Genomic DNA, 13,303 nt, shown 5'->3' on the forward strand with positions numbered 1-13,303 from the left:
AATTGTGTGTGTGGGTTGTGAATAGTCCACACACATAACTATTATGAGATAGAGATGATTTATAAAGAATTATCCTCACCAAAAGCTTTTTAAATATGGAAGCATGCTTTGGGGTGCAAGTCCCTAGATTGATGTCATAACATCCTCCCTCACTCTAGTGTTGATTGCTATTAATTTTAGTGTTATCGTGTACATTGACATTGGCTTGATAAGTTCAAATCTAAAGAGGGTTAAAATATATACACCTTTATAACTTTAGTAGTGAAATCACTACATAGAGGGGGTCCATTGTTCCACAAACAAGAGAGCTTATACACCAATTTGATATTTGGCTTAGCCATAACTTTAAAATAGAAATATTATTGTTATCATTATAATTATTTGTACGATGTTATCACATATCTTATTATAATAACATATTTTTGTGTTGAGATTTTGTTTCATATTAAAACTCACAGTTTATGTCACCTATATTTTAACATTATTATAATTTTTTTTTGCCATAAATAAATAATTGTATATATATAAATTATGAAATATAAATAGTTTTATAAAATATTACTTGCACAAACTTTTTCAATCCAAAAATTAATCATAATTACATAATTTAAAATTTAAAATTTAAAATTGACTTGATAAGATCCTTCGTAACTTTAACATTACACTAATCCCTTGATATTACATTTCATAATATATCTCAATCAAAGTCATCTATGTTACCTTTTAAAAATAGACATTGCCCCATCTGGAAAATGTATCTTGCCATCATACTATAAACCTCAATTAAGTTAATCTAGCCAATGCCCAATGTGGAAAATGTTGCATCGGTGTCTAGCTAAGTTACTGTAAATCTCAATTAAAGTGCTCATTGACAAAAGGTATTTACTCAAAAGGTCGGAGGAGCAAAAGGGATTATATTTAAGTTCCATAACATTTAAGGTGTAGCAAAGAGGGCGGGAAGGCGCGCCATTATTGGGTGATAAACCAGAAGACACACGGAAAATGTTCTGCGCCAGGCCCTGAAGATATTCATCGATGTCTCTCTGCTAAACCCTCCCATTCTAGTACATATATTCATTATATTTATTAAACATGGAGGCTGCTCTGAAGGTTGGTCTCAATCTTTCGTACTTTCTGAAGTTTTAAAGTATGCAATATGCGTAACTGCATTTTCCGTTTTCTAGTTACATTTTTGATTCCCACGGGATAGTCTTTTAGCGATAAAATATCTTTTTATTCCGAGGCGTCATCAAATGAAGCATGTAAAATTCAGGTTCCTTGCAGCCTTTGTAAAATTGGGTTCTTAGCTACTGGCATGCGTAACAGAGGCCAAGGGGCAATCTCACCAGAAACTTTAAACATCATAACCTTATTGCTGTTTAACAAAAGCATGCATGCTGAGACCGAACACTGCCTCTTCTAAACCGAAGGACAAAGAAACAAAAAACACCTATAGAAAGTCTACTGTCACAGACATCATAGTTGCATTGGGTGCTGGCCATTGAATAATCAACACTATGTTCCATCTGCATTCTGTCAAAATCGATTTTTCTCATAATGCCCGGTTTGAGGAACTATACTATTTAACCTCAGAAAGGCAATTGCTGGTTTTTGAGATTAGCAAATAACCAATATGTTTAACCACACTCAATGCTGCTATATATCTCACACTGCTTGAATATAACCCCTCTACCTGAAAAATTGTGTTAAAAACATCACAAATAAGAGACCCAATAGTGAAAATTGAACAGATTAAGAGCTATTGTTAGGAAGCAAGAAATGCCGGGGCAGAAAAGACAGGTTCAAAGAAGCTACTAGTAGTTCGCATTTATCTTGCTTAGCACCTCAGGTCTTTATGTGCCATTCAAAAAGCAAGGAAGATCCAGGTAATGGTTTTGTCCCAGGGTTTCGTAGCACTGTTGCCATGCTCCTTGTTGCCCTCTCTCCCCCCACATTCATTTTTTTCGTAAATAAAAGGAATTTATCTCAACAGATGGTATAACTTTACATAGAGGGATGGTTATGTTTCCATTCTCTCCAAAGTTTCAATAAATTACTGTAAGTCTCCTTCTATGGTTAAGTCGTGAGTATCACGATGCCTAAAGATAGTATTATTCTTTCCAACATCAATGGTGACTTGGAACCAATACTTTGAGATGAAGATGGCACAGATTTGACTGATATATGCGTTGTACCTGCACCCGTGCCAACAGTTCCAGGGAAGCATGTCACTGTTGCGAGTTCTAGCTAAAAGGAAATGCCCATATTTCACACCCAACAAAGAGACATAGACACTGAGAGCCCAATTTTGTTTTAGATAGGATAAACATAGAGTGTAGTAGGATTAATTAGAGGCTGTATTACAGCCTTGTTTTATAGTAGCACAGGGATCTTCAGTCATATATATAGAATAAAGTTACGATGCTTATAGTACATCCAAAAATAACGAAAAGTTATAAATAAGGGCAATGAGAGAACTTAATGTGGAAACAATTTGGAAGGGATGAAGGGACAATGGTGACAAAAAAGGTCTAAATAGGCCCTTAAGCTTTTTAGTGTGCGTATTCTAGATTGGGTTTTTTTGCTGGTAGTGAAGGGGAGACTAAGCTATGACCAAGTGCAATTTTCACGTTGCCCTTGAAGATTGTGGTCCAAGTGGGAGTTCATACTTTCTTTGGAAGTTTACTTGTCCTACATGTTTTTTCCCTTTGGAAAAGTTGTAATTTTCATTATGCAAAGAAAATTACATTTTGTAGATGCAAAAAGCATATGCTGTATGTGAGGCATAGAGCCTATCAAGTATGTAGAATCAAAACATGGTGTAATCCACGCAGGGAGACACTGAACTGTCACTGTAGCTTCAAAAAATCTTATGCAGAGAGTGTTTTAACTGTCATTTATATTTAGAATTTTCTGCCTTTCTTTTTTCCCACTTTTCTCCAACCTTCCATGTTGGGGGTGGAAGTTACAATGGTCATTTGATTTTCATCTGTGTTTATAGGAAGTTCTTTATCAGAATCAGATCCCTCTGATCCATGAGTTCGTTTGCTGCTATGTACTTCCAATCATGTTATTTGGGACTCCTGATGCGACAAGGGGTTGTTGGGCCTCAAAATGCAGGCAACATTATGGTCCGTCTCCTCCTTTTGTGTGTTGTTCTGGTCCTTTTGTGTATCCTTTTCTACATTATTTTTTGTTGCTCCTGCTTCTTCTCCCAAAGTGTCTGTACATTGCTAGCCTTTTGGTTTTTTGGGTTGCTTTTTGTTCCTTTTGGGATCTTTTTTAGCTTGCTGGCATGCACTGTGCAGGTGGCCTATCTACAAACATCCACGACACCGAAAAGCTGTATTTTCGTAATACAGAGGTTGTGTCTAGTGTGTATCATTGAAAACCAATGTAATAATGTCTAGTAGTCCTTGACTAAGGTCTACTTTGACGCATATCCCGGCGAAAGTAAATATGCCCCTTGTGAATCTGTCCTCATCAATCTTTAGGAACTTTCCCAGGGAGTTCCCTATACCTTCTAACACTTGATGATGCAAGAAGTGTAATGGTAGGTTGTGTAATTTGACCCAAATGGGCATTTTTGATACCACCATTGTGTTGGCGTCAAATTCTGGGAACCAAGGGGTCATGAAGAGCCCTGTGTTGCCCCAGAACCATGGTCCTTTATTAAGTATATATTCCTTTTCTTGAACTGTGGTGAATTTGACAATAAAAAACCCTTTGGAACATAAAAGGATTTCACAAGTTGGTGACCAAGCAGCAAAAATCCATTGGTGCAAAAGATCAGATTTGGGCCAAAACCCATTAAATCTGCATATGACTGCTTTGTTAAGAAAATCAGAATACAACCCCTTTACCTCAGGTATTGAGACTGTGAAGGAAGGATTTTGAGATTTTTGCTCCACTATGTAGGGCCCTGGTAGTTCAGAGGGTAATGCTGGTTTGGCTTGTGCTTTTTCCTTTCCTTTGACTGCGTCCTTAAATGTGCTTGTGCCCTTTGAGCTGGTACCAGAGCATCCACCTCGCAGTCGCAAGTTGACTATGATATTCGAGTCTGTGTCAATACCATAGTCCTGTAGTGTGTGGTTATCTTGTAGGCTGTGTCTTGAGTAAATCAGGTTTTGCATGCTTTCTGGAATGCCTAAGTGAGTTTGGATTTCACGTCTTAAATCTTGGATCCGTCTCCCTCTCGCAATTCTCCTGCAAATATTCTTTCCTTCTGGCGTTTTAATGAGGATTTGGATCAGATCCAGGTCAGGGTTGACTGGATCTGCCTGGTGTAGGTCTCGATCTGCTGCCAGAGAAAACGAGGCTAATGGATCTGGCCCGATCACTGCCCCAACTGGTCCTTTCTTCTCCGGATCTGGGCTGTGGGCATATCTAACCCTAGCCATCCTGCCGCTTTCATGGATCAAATCCAGGTCAGGATTGATTGGATCTGCCTGGTATAGGGTTTGATCTGCTGCCTTGGCAAACGAGGTTGATGGATCTGGCCCGATCGATGCCCCAAATGGTCCTTTCTTCTCTGGATCTGGCCAGTGGATATATCTAACCCTAGCCATCGTTTCGCTTTCGCACGGCTCAGAGAGTCATCGGCCTCAGCAAGGTCTTGTGCTTTCAATGCATCACAACCTTTTTGAAACAGAGCTTCCGCATCATCCGGGGTTGTAGAGAAGGGCTCTTCGTCGGCCGTTGCAACTTCAACATTAAAGGGTTCTTCCCCATGACAAGGTTCTTGCTCGTCATCCTCTGCTTCTCCGTTATAGGCCTCATGCTTAGTATCGGTTGCTTCTTCGTTACTGATCTCTTCCTCATTAGCCACAACTTCTTCATTGCGGGGCTCTTGCTCAGTAGCCGCGTCTTCGCCATTGCAGGGCTCTTGTTTAGGAGTCGCAGCTGTCCCATTATGATCCGCGCTTCCATTCATGAGCATACCCTCGTCAGGGGAGGCTCCAACAGGGGCGTCAACATCGTCTTTGGTTTCCTTGTCTTCTCTCACCCCTGTTCTGGCCTCTGGGTAGTCTGGGGTGCCAGGCTCGGCGGCTTGAACAACACTATTTTCAACAGGGCGCACGCTTTGTTTTTCGCTCTCAACCGTAGCCGGACCCTTGACCACAGTGGGCTCCTCTGGAATGACGGTTTTCGCAGGGTCTACAAACGAAGACATGGCTCCGAGGTGGGGGCGTTGAATCTCAGATTTGTCCTACATGTTGTTGCGAAGCTATATGATTTATAGCTACATTCTTGTTAATGCTAAAGATTTATGTCTGCTCTTTAATCTGTGACTCAGATTGAACGTTTTTTATGCAATAGTTTCTTGCTTTTAGTTGGTGTTATTATTGCTAAACTTATCACTATGAATATTCTAGGCTCCATTTTCCAATTTAGTGCTGCCACCCTAGTTTAATTGGCTTTATTAGGATTGTTGTTACATGGATATCAGTCTATAATTAGTGAACTATTTCAATGTATAATGTTGACAAGCAAATATATGTGAATGTTATTTAAAGTTTAATAATCAACTTTATTGTTATGTTATAACCTGTGACCAAACGTAAATTGGAATATGTGATGTGGTTAGACCTGTTATGAAACCAACTCACAAAAATATAGAAAAGATAGATGAACGCCTTAGAAATAAGCCTCTTCGAGGGAGCAACCTCCTTTACATTACACAAATGAACAATTCTTGGATGATACAAATGATAAGACCTCCTTTCTATATATAAGAGTCTAAGGGGTCATAATATAATCAAAGCCGACGTAACAATAATAATGTAAGGGCACAATAATAACAATAATGGGCTTCTATGGGGCACAATAATAACAATATGGGGACTTCATGGGCACAAAAATATAATAAGGGGGTTGTACTAATAACAATAAGGGGTTACACTAGTAGTATAGGGACCTAACATGCCCCTCTCCTTCAAAAAGTGTTGTCCTCAACGCTTGAGTAGTTCTTGATGCTTCTGTATAAATTCTTGTCCTCCCATGTGGAATCTTCAACGGGTAAGTTCTTCCACTTGATGAGATGCTCTGAAATTGATCTATTTCGTAGCTTTCAATTTCTCGGTTCTGTGACTACTTCAGGTTCCAATATGATTTTTCTTTCCTTGTTAAGTTCTCGCAATACTGTTTGAACTGGGATCTTCTGCAACTTTTGAATGAGTTCCCACTCCTTTGGGCATATGGATATATGTAAGGCCTGATGTTTGGAGGAACACTTCGTGGAATCAAATGAATAGCATGGTCATGATCATGAATAGGTGGGAGGCCTTTGGGAGTCTCAAATGCCTTGGAATGATTGTCCAAAACGTTTTGGAGATCTGGAGAAATACATGATTTCGATGTGGGATCCTCTAGTGAATATAATTTTGCAATTACACCCTATTGTTCTTTATTTAGAAGCTTTGTCATGCTGTTAGAGTTGATTATATTTCCAGGTTTTCCTTCAATACCCCTCAATTCAACTTCCTTTCCTTCCCAAAAAAATTTCAAGAAAAGTTCTTGAAAATTAAAAGCTATCATACCCAAAGATTGTAGCCATTGGACTCATAGTAAAACATCAGCACCACCCATTCGAATGGAAAGCATTGGGCTATTCAATATATATTCTCCCATGGATAGCTTGATATTATGGCACTTTCCAGAGCAATTTATGGTTCTTCCACTTGCAACCATCACTTGACACTCCAGTGCTAGATATAGGAAGCAATTCAATTCCTTGGCTATCTTACAATCAATAAAATTATGGGTACTGCCCGAATCAATCAACACTCTCACATTTTTCTTCTTGATATGTCCTTCTATCTTGATATTTTGAGGAGTGGTAATTTCTTCCAATGCATTACAAGATATGGTCGGATTGATTTCTTGAGACTCAATGTGATCTTTCAATTCTTGAACATTTTTCTTCTTGATATGTCCTTCTATATTGATAGTTTGAGGAGTGGTAATTCCGTCCAATGCATTACAAGATATGGTCGGATTCATTTCTTCTTTCTTGATGTGATCTTTCACTTCTTGAACCTTTTTTCTTCTTGATATGTCCTTCTATCTTGAGAGTTTTAGTAGTGGTAATTCTTTTCAATGCTTTACAAGATATGGTCGGATTCATTTATTCTTTCTCTGGGGTTGGTTCCTGGTGTATATACTCTTCTTTTGACGTTTCTTGATCCTTTTCTTCTTCCTCTCCACAATCAATGTAAAATAGTTTCTTCTCAATGACCTTTAATGTATTTGTTATCACAATTGTAACAAAGCCCTTTTTCTTTTTTTCCTTCCAATTGTTGTGGTGTAACCCTTGTAGGTTGTGGAAGGCTAAGAGAAACAACACTTCCATCTTTATAGTTGTGAGGGGTAGACTTCTTTGTTGCTATAATTTTGCTTTCCACTTTTCTTGCCAACCTGAATGCCTTCTCCAATGAATCAGGTTCCCAAAGACGAACCTCTTGTTGAATGTTATCCTTTAAAGTCCCTATGGAGACATCAATCCTCTGCTTCTCTGGAATATCATTTTCCCTTATATTCAATTTTTGAAAGTCCTCAATGTGCTTTGCCATTGAACACTTTTGTTTGAGATTTATCAATTGGTTAAAGAAGGTGTTTCTCTTTGTATCCTCATAATGTGCTATCATTTCCTCTTTGAAAATTGACCATGTGACAAGTGGTTTACGAGAACAAAGCCCTTTGTACCATAAAAATTGATTCGGTTCTAAATAATTAGATGCAATACATACCTTTTGTAACAATGGCACACCATGTAGATCAAAATATTTCTCCATCTGTAGTATTCAATTTACCGGATCCTTGCCATCAAACTTCCTCATCTCGCTTTTTCTTGATTTTAGGAGCTCGATCTTGAAACGACTGTAACTCTATAATTTCGGATCTTCTAGTTTTGAAATCGCGACCTGAAGTAGCCCTCTGTGTCCTCTTTCCAATGCCACCAGTCTGATCAAAATTGGATTCTCCAAGAAAGGGTTATGCACAATCTCCCAAGATGACCTGATTATATACCTTTTCAGAAGAGTGAACTTGTATGAAGTGCCACGTGTCACTGTTTTGACCTTTGGATCTGAAAATATACAAAAGAAAATACAGTCCGCCCTCTTTCTGTAACTTCTGACGAAAATTCAATATGATGTTCAAAGCGAAAGTTATGACGATTTTCCCAAGGTGACCTGTTTGGAATATAATTCGGGGGTCTGCAAAAACCCTAACTTGCTCAGATTATATCACCAAAAATATAGCGAGACAGGTTCTAAAATTCGGAGCCGAGGTTTAGACTGATTTCTTCTCAAATGGGTTTTTTTTTAGCTTCTGAAACTTCGTAGCGAAAGAGTTATAGTGAAACTTCCACGATGACCTGTTTTAGATGAAATTATGGAGCTTTCAAAAACCCTAACTTCCTCAGATCATATCTTCGAAAACATAGCGAGACTAGCTCTGAAATTTGGACCCGAGGTTCAACAAGCGTTTGTCTCAAATGGGTTTTCTTTTTAGCTTCTGAAACGTTGCAAAAAAAAAGTTATAGTGAAAATGCCACGATGCTCTGTTTCGAGCAGCGAAAACCTTAGAATCCAAAGCTTTGATACCAAATGTTATGGAACCAACTCACAAAAAGATAGAAAAGGTAGATGAACACCTTAGAATTCAGCCTCTTCGAGGGGGCAACCTCCTTTACATTACACAAATGAATAATTCTTGGATGATACAAATGACAAGACCTCCTTTCTATATATAGGAGTCTAAGGGGTCATAATATAATCAGAGTCGACATAACAAAAATAATGTAAGGGCACAATAATAACAATAGTGGGCTTCTATGGGGCACAATAATAACAATATGGGGACTACATGGGCACAACAATATAATAAGGGGGTTGTACTAAGAACAATAAGGGGTTACACTAGTAGTATAGGGACCTAACAAGACCCTCCTATGGATGCTATAAACATGTGATGTGAGATGTTAGATACAGTGAGAGAGATGTGATATTGCAACAACATCAACAATAATATGCATTCTTTTATGTTCTCTCCATTTCCTTTGTTTGTTGGGAAGTGTGTGCATCGTAAAAGACTATCATGGTATTTGCGTGATATGGGACTAGAGCTCGTGATTGGAGGATGAAGGCTGAAGAAGGGTTTTTGAAAGTTGTTAAATGTATGGTAGCAGAATTTGCCCATACTAAAGGTTTTGGTATAGAAATTTGCCACCAATATGGAATATGAGGTAATTGCTATATGGTACAAGCCAATATATGTCATAGTGTATGGCTGATCCAAAACCGCCAAAACAACTCTTAAAACCTTGTGACAAAGTCCTTCAAATAACCTAAAAATTGCTATCTCAAGTATGCCATTTCTTTTCTCTATTCTCTTGTGCAATTTTGAGACAATAATTTGTCCTTTCAAGGGGAAAGACTTGCCTTTTTTCATTGTGTTTCTAGAATTTGTCAAGCAATGTTCCATGGGGATGCGTTCCCTAGGGTGGGGGGTGCTCTCCCCACGTTTCCCATGATCCTAGGACGGGTGAACGCTTGGAGAAACATTTCCCCATGTCCCCCTTTTTGGGAAACTAGGGGAGACTGTGGGGGAAATGTTTCTTCAATGAGGAGGATGCGTTTCCACAAAGGGGTGTTTGTGAATCTGCCTATCGCCCCCCCAAAAAAAAGGGTTTGGTGTCCCCCTTGAATGTTGCTTGAAAACAATTATTTTTGAGTGGGAAAGTCTAATATTTAACCCTAGGGCCGTATTAATGCTATGTAATTAATGGTAATGTTAAATTCTGAAAGTAAAAGTGACATTTCACCTTTACTTATTTTTTTAACATTACCATTAATTGTTTTAGGATGTTTGAGAGTGGTTCCAAGTTTCAACCTCATTGGATTTCATATCAAGAAAGTAGAATTTTAGATCCCACTCAAAATCCAACAGACTTAACAGTTTTAAGGATTTTAGGATTGGGGGGATTGCAACATTTCCATTGTATTCTATCATGTATGACGACATGTAATTAACGTTTAATCAAGAGCACCAAGCCCTCTATGTACCTTGATGTTGGTGGCATTGATTGTTGAACTCTTCTATCATGGCACTAGTAAAATTGTACCTATCACTCAAATAAATATCGATTTGACTTGTTCAGCTTTTTCTATCTTATTTTAATGCTCAGAGGGTGATATTGATGATGATGATCCCAATATAGGCAATGGTTTTGATGTTATTTAGTTATTTGTTGTAGCATGATTTTTTTTGGGATATAAAGGTCATCTAGAGCCTCTTTGATGATATATTTTTGGTTCAAAGATGGATTGCACTCGATGCTATTTTGGTTATATGCACCCTTGCTATATATATGTTAGAAATCTATGCACCCTAGGTTTGGTCTATACCTTAGATAGGAAACATAAACACACTAATGATTGCAGAAAATTTATGATTTGCATCCTTAACCTAGTTTACAAGTTTGCCTGTGTTTGTTTAGGCCCAACCCACATGTTTTGTCATGCTGATATAAATTTCACTATGCGTTCACTGCAAACATTAAAAGAGTACTACTATGTTTCGCTTTCCTATTAGCTCGTAATTAATACAAAATTTAGGCAAACATTCACACATAAGAGACACTAATTTTTGGTCAAGCTGACCCTGGAAAAAACCCCACAACCTCTTGGGGAAAACCCATCTTCAAAGGAGGATTTTATTGCTTGAGAAATTTAGACTAAGTACATAAAATAAACACAGTACTTATCTCCCTTTTTTGCAGTAGCATTAAATGCACTTTTCTGGAAATTTGTGGCCATTGTAACCCCACAACCTCTTGGGGAAAACCGGTCTTCGAAGGAAGATTTTATTGCTTGATAAATTTATACTAAGTACATAAAATAAACACAACATTTATCTCCCTTTTCTGCTGTAGCATTAAATGCACTTTTTTGGAAATTTGTGGCCACTGTAATTTTCAGATTTTCGCAAATTTACGTGCCCAGAATTTATGCATTTTTTCATAGTGCAACTCCTTTGAGTTCGTGCCCAAAATTTTGCCTTGAAAATTGTGCTCGTCTGATGCCTCGAAATTCGCGTTGATAGTGGCTGTTGCCCAAAATTCGTGCCTCGAATTTTGGGCCTACCAACAACAAAAACCTCCTCAAATTTCGAGCTGTTCAGCTCCTCGAAATTCGTGCTACAACCCCTCGAAACTCGCGCCTCCTTGCCTCAATTTTTGTGCATGCTGTAGCTGCTCTTCTCCTTGATTTCTGCGCTGCTGTATGACCTCCTTCCTCTAGAAATTCGAGCTTCATTCTCCTTGTTGCAATCTCTCCTCCTCCATGAAGTTTCTCCTCTCCTCTCTTCTCCTCATGCTCTCTCAAGTGTGGAGTGAAGAATGAGATCCATTTTCCCTCTTTTGTCTCTTTGGAAAAGATTGAATTCCTAAACTTAGGATCCAATGGCTGAGATTTAATCTCCAAATCTTAAGATGTGTGGTTGAGATCAAGTCTCCCAAATGACCCCCCTCATACATTGGTCCCATCACTTAAAAGTATCCTAGTATCTTTTTCAAGTTGTATACCTTTTCTATTTTTTCTCAGAAAGTGATTTTTCATCTCACTTTAATATTAAAAAAGTACACTTAGTAATTTACACATAAAGTCACTTTATAAATTACAATTGACTTTAATATTAGAAAAAGTTCATGGTACAACACTTCTAAGTACCTTTTCCACCCATGACATTAATTGAACTCATAAATGTCATTGAAACAATCCACTAATGTGCTCATTGGGCTAAAAGGGATAACAGCCTAGTAACACCTCTCCTTGGTACTAATTTCAACGATGATGCCTAACTTTAAAACAATTCGCACAACAAAATATATACTAGCAATTAGGTCAACGATGGTACACAAGATTTATTGCCCAAACAGGTTTCCTACAAGTCCATTAATAAGAAAACCTTAGGCTCTCGTACCAGGGATCATGGCCCTTTACAATTCCTATACAATGCCAATATCAGGTCAATTCCTTTTGACTAGATTAGCTAGAGCTGAGGCCAAGTCCCTTAGGTTCTCATCTGCCCAACAACCAACACCGACAACGCTCTAATTACAATTGTAGCAACTAGATTAATCAACAAACCAATTTACTCACCCGGGCTTGTTCCTTTAGCCCACTGTCCTCCACTGTTGCTGCTGCGCCTTCTAGCCAAACTTCTTCACCTTGTTGTTAGTTTTCCTTGCTTGCAATAGGCCCTAACATGCTTCCTTTGCCCTTGGTTTGCTCCCCTAGACCTATGCCAACATCATCACTTACAACCAACTCTTTACGACTCTCCTTTCCCTGAAATAGGTTACAGCCATGACCCTATAGGTACTGGCCTATCCTCCTCAAGCTCTGTAGTAGGCCCTGCAACTCCTGTGGATGCCTAACAAGCTTGCGACCTTGCTCTAAGAGTGTAACCACTCGACCACCTCTCAACAAACTCAAACTGTTGTTCAACCCCTTGACTAGGGCTATATAGGCTACGACTAGGGCTATTTACACTAATAATGTTGAGGCCTGTTTCACTATCTTGTGACTGCCACAAATCTAGGGCTCAACCCTCTTGTAGCAACTATCTCACCTCTTTTCAACATACCTCAACGTGTTGCTCGACCTCCTATCTTAGCTACGACTTTTTCTTTGCCATCTTCCACAAGAGAGATACGTCGTTGTCTTCTTGTGATTTAGCCTTTCCTTTGGCTTCTATATATACTTTTCCAAGGGGTGTGAAACCCCAAGGGTCATGTCCCTTGGCCTCGTTGGCGGACATGAGCCGACGTGACTCATAATTAAATTAGATTCATTTTCTTGGGTTCCAAGCTCGCTCCTTTGGGTCCAAAACTCCAAACTTGGGTGCAAAGGCCACACATTCATTCTTTGTGGGTTTTCTCTCTCACAAGCCTAACACCAAGGGCTTGTGGGAGTACCTCCCGAAGCTAAACAATTTCAACACTTCCTCTTAGCGAGGGAGCTATTTCCATCCCTTGGAAGTATCTTTGTTTCCCATACTGGAACACAATCCTCTTCAATGACTGCTCTCTTGTTAGATTTCCTTAAAACCGAGTAATTGATTCACAATTTTCTAAGTTTAAAACCAGAAATACAAACAATAGCTATCCCGGAAACTTAAATTGCAAATACACTAAGTTTTCTAACCTAGCTAGTTTGAAAATGGTGAAATGTGGTCTGCTGACTAATCAGGGTGGTAGGGTGGCGCAAGGTAGGAGAGTGGAGTCTCCTTCAGGTTG

General features: G+C 38.8%; 1 protein-coding gene across 2 annotated transcripts in view; it reads left to right on the forward strand.

Moving 5' to 3' along the window:
• The first annotated feature begins 886 nt into the window (after positions 1-886).
• The window catches only part of LOC149158996 (uncharacterized), a 427,796-nt gene continuing 415,379 nt past the window's right edge, over positions 887-13,303 (forward strand). Inside the window, exon 1 of one of the 2 annotated variants that reach the window (XM_089436389.1) lies at positions 887-1,110. In XM_089436389.1, coding sequence (XP_089292515.1) covers positions 1,093-1,110 — 18 coding nt within the window. In that variant the 5' untranslated portion in view covers positions 887-1,092. The remainder of the gene's footprint in view (positions 1,111-13,303) is intronic. The other variant, XM_089436388.1, reaches the window with a different exon arrangement.

This window comes from Pinus tabuliformis, chromosome 5_2 (assembly GCF_031772625.1).
Source record: "Pinus tabuliformis cultivar Carrire ecotype Pingquan chromosome 5_2, CPIR1, whole genome shotgun sequence".
NCBI lineage: Eukaryota > Viridiplantae > Streptophyta > Pinopsida > Pinales > Pinaceae > Pinus > Pinus tabuliformis.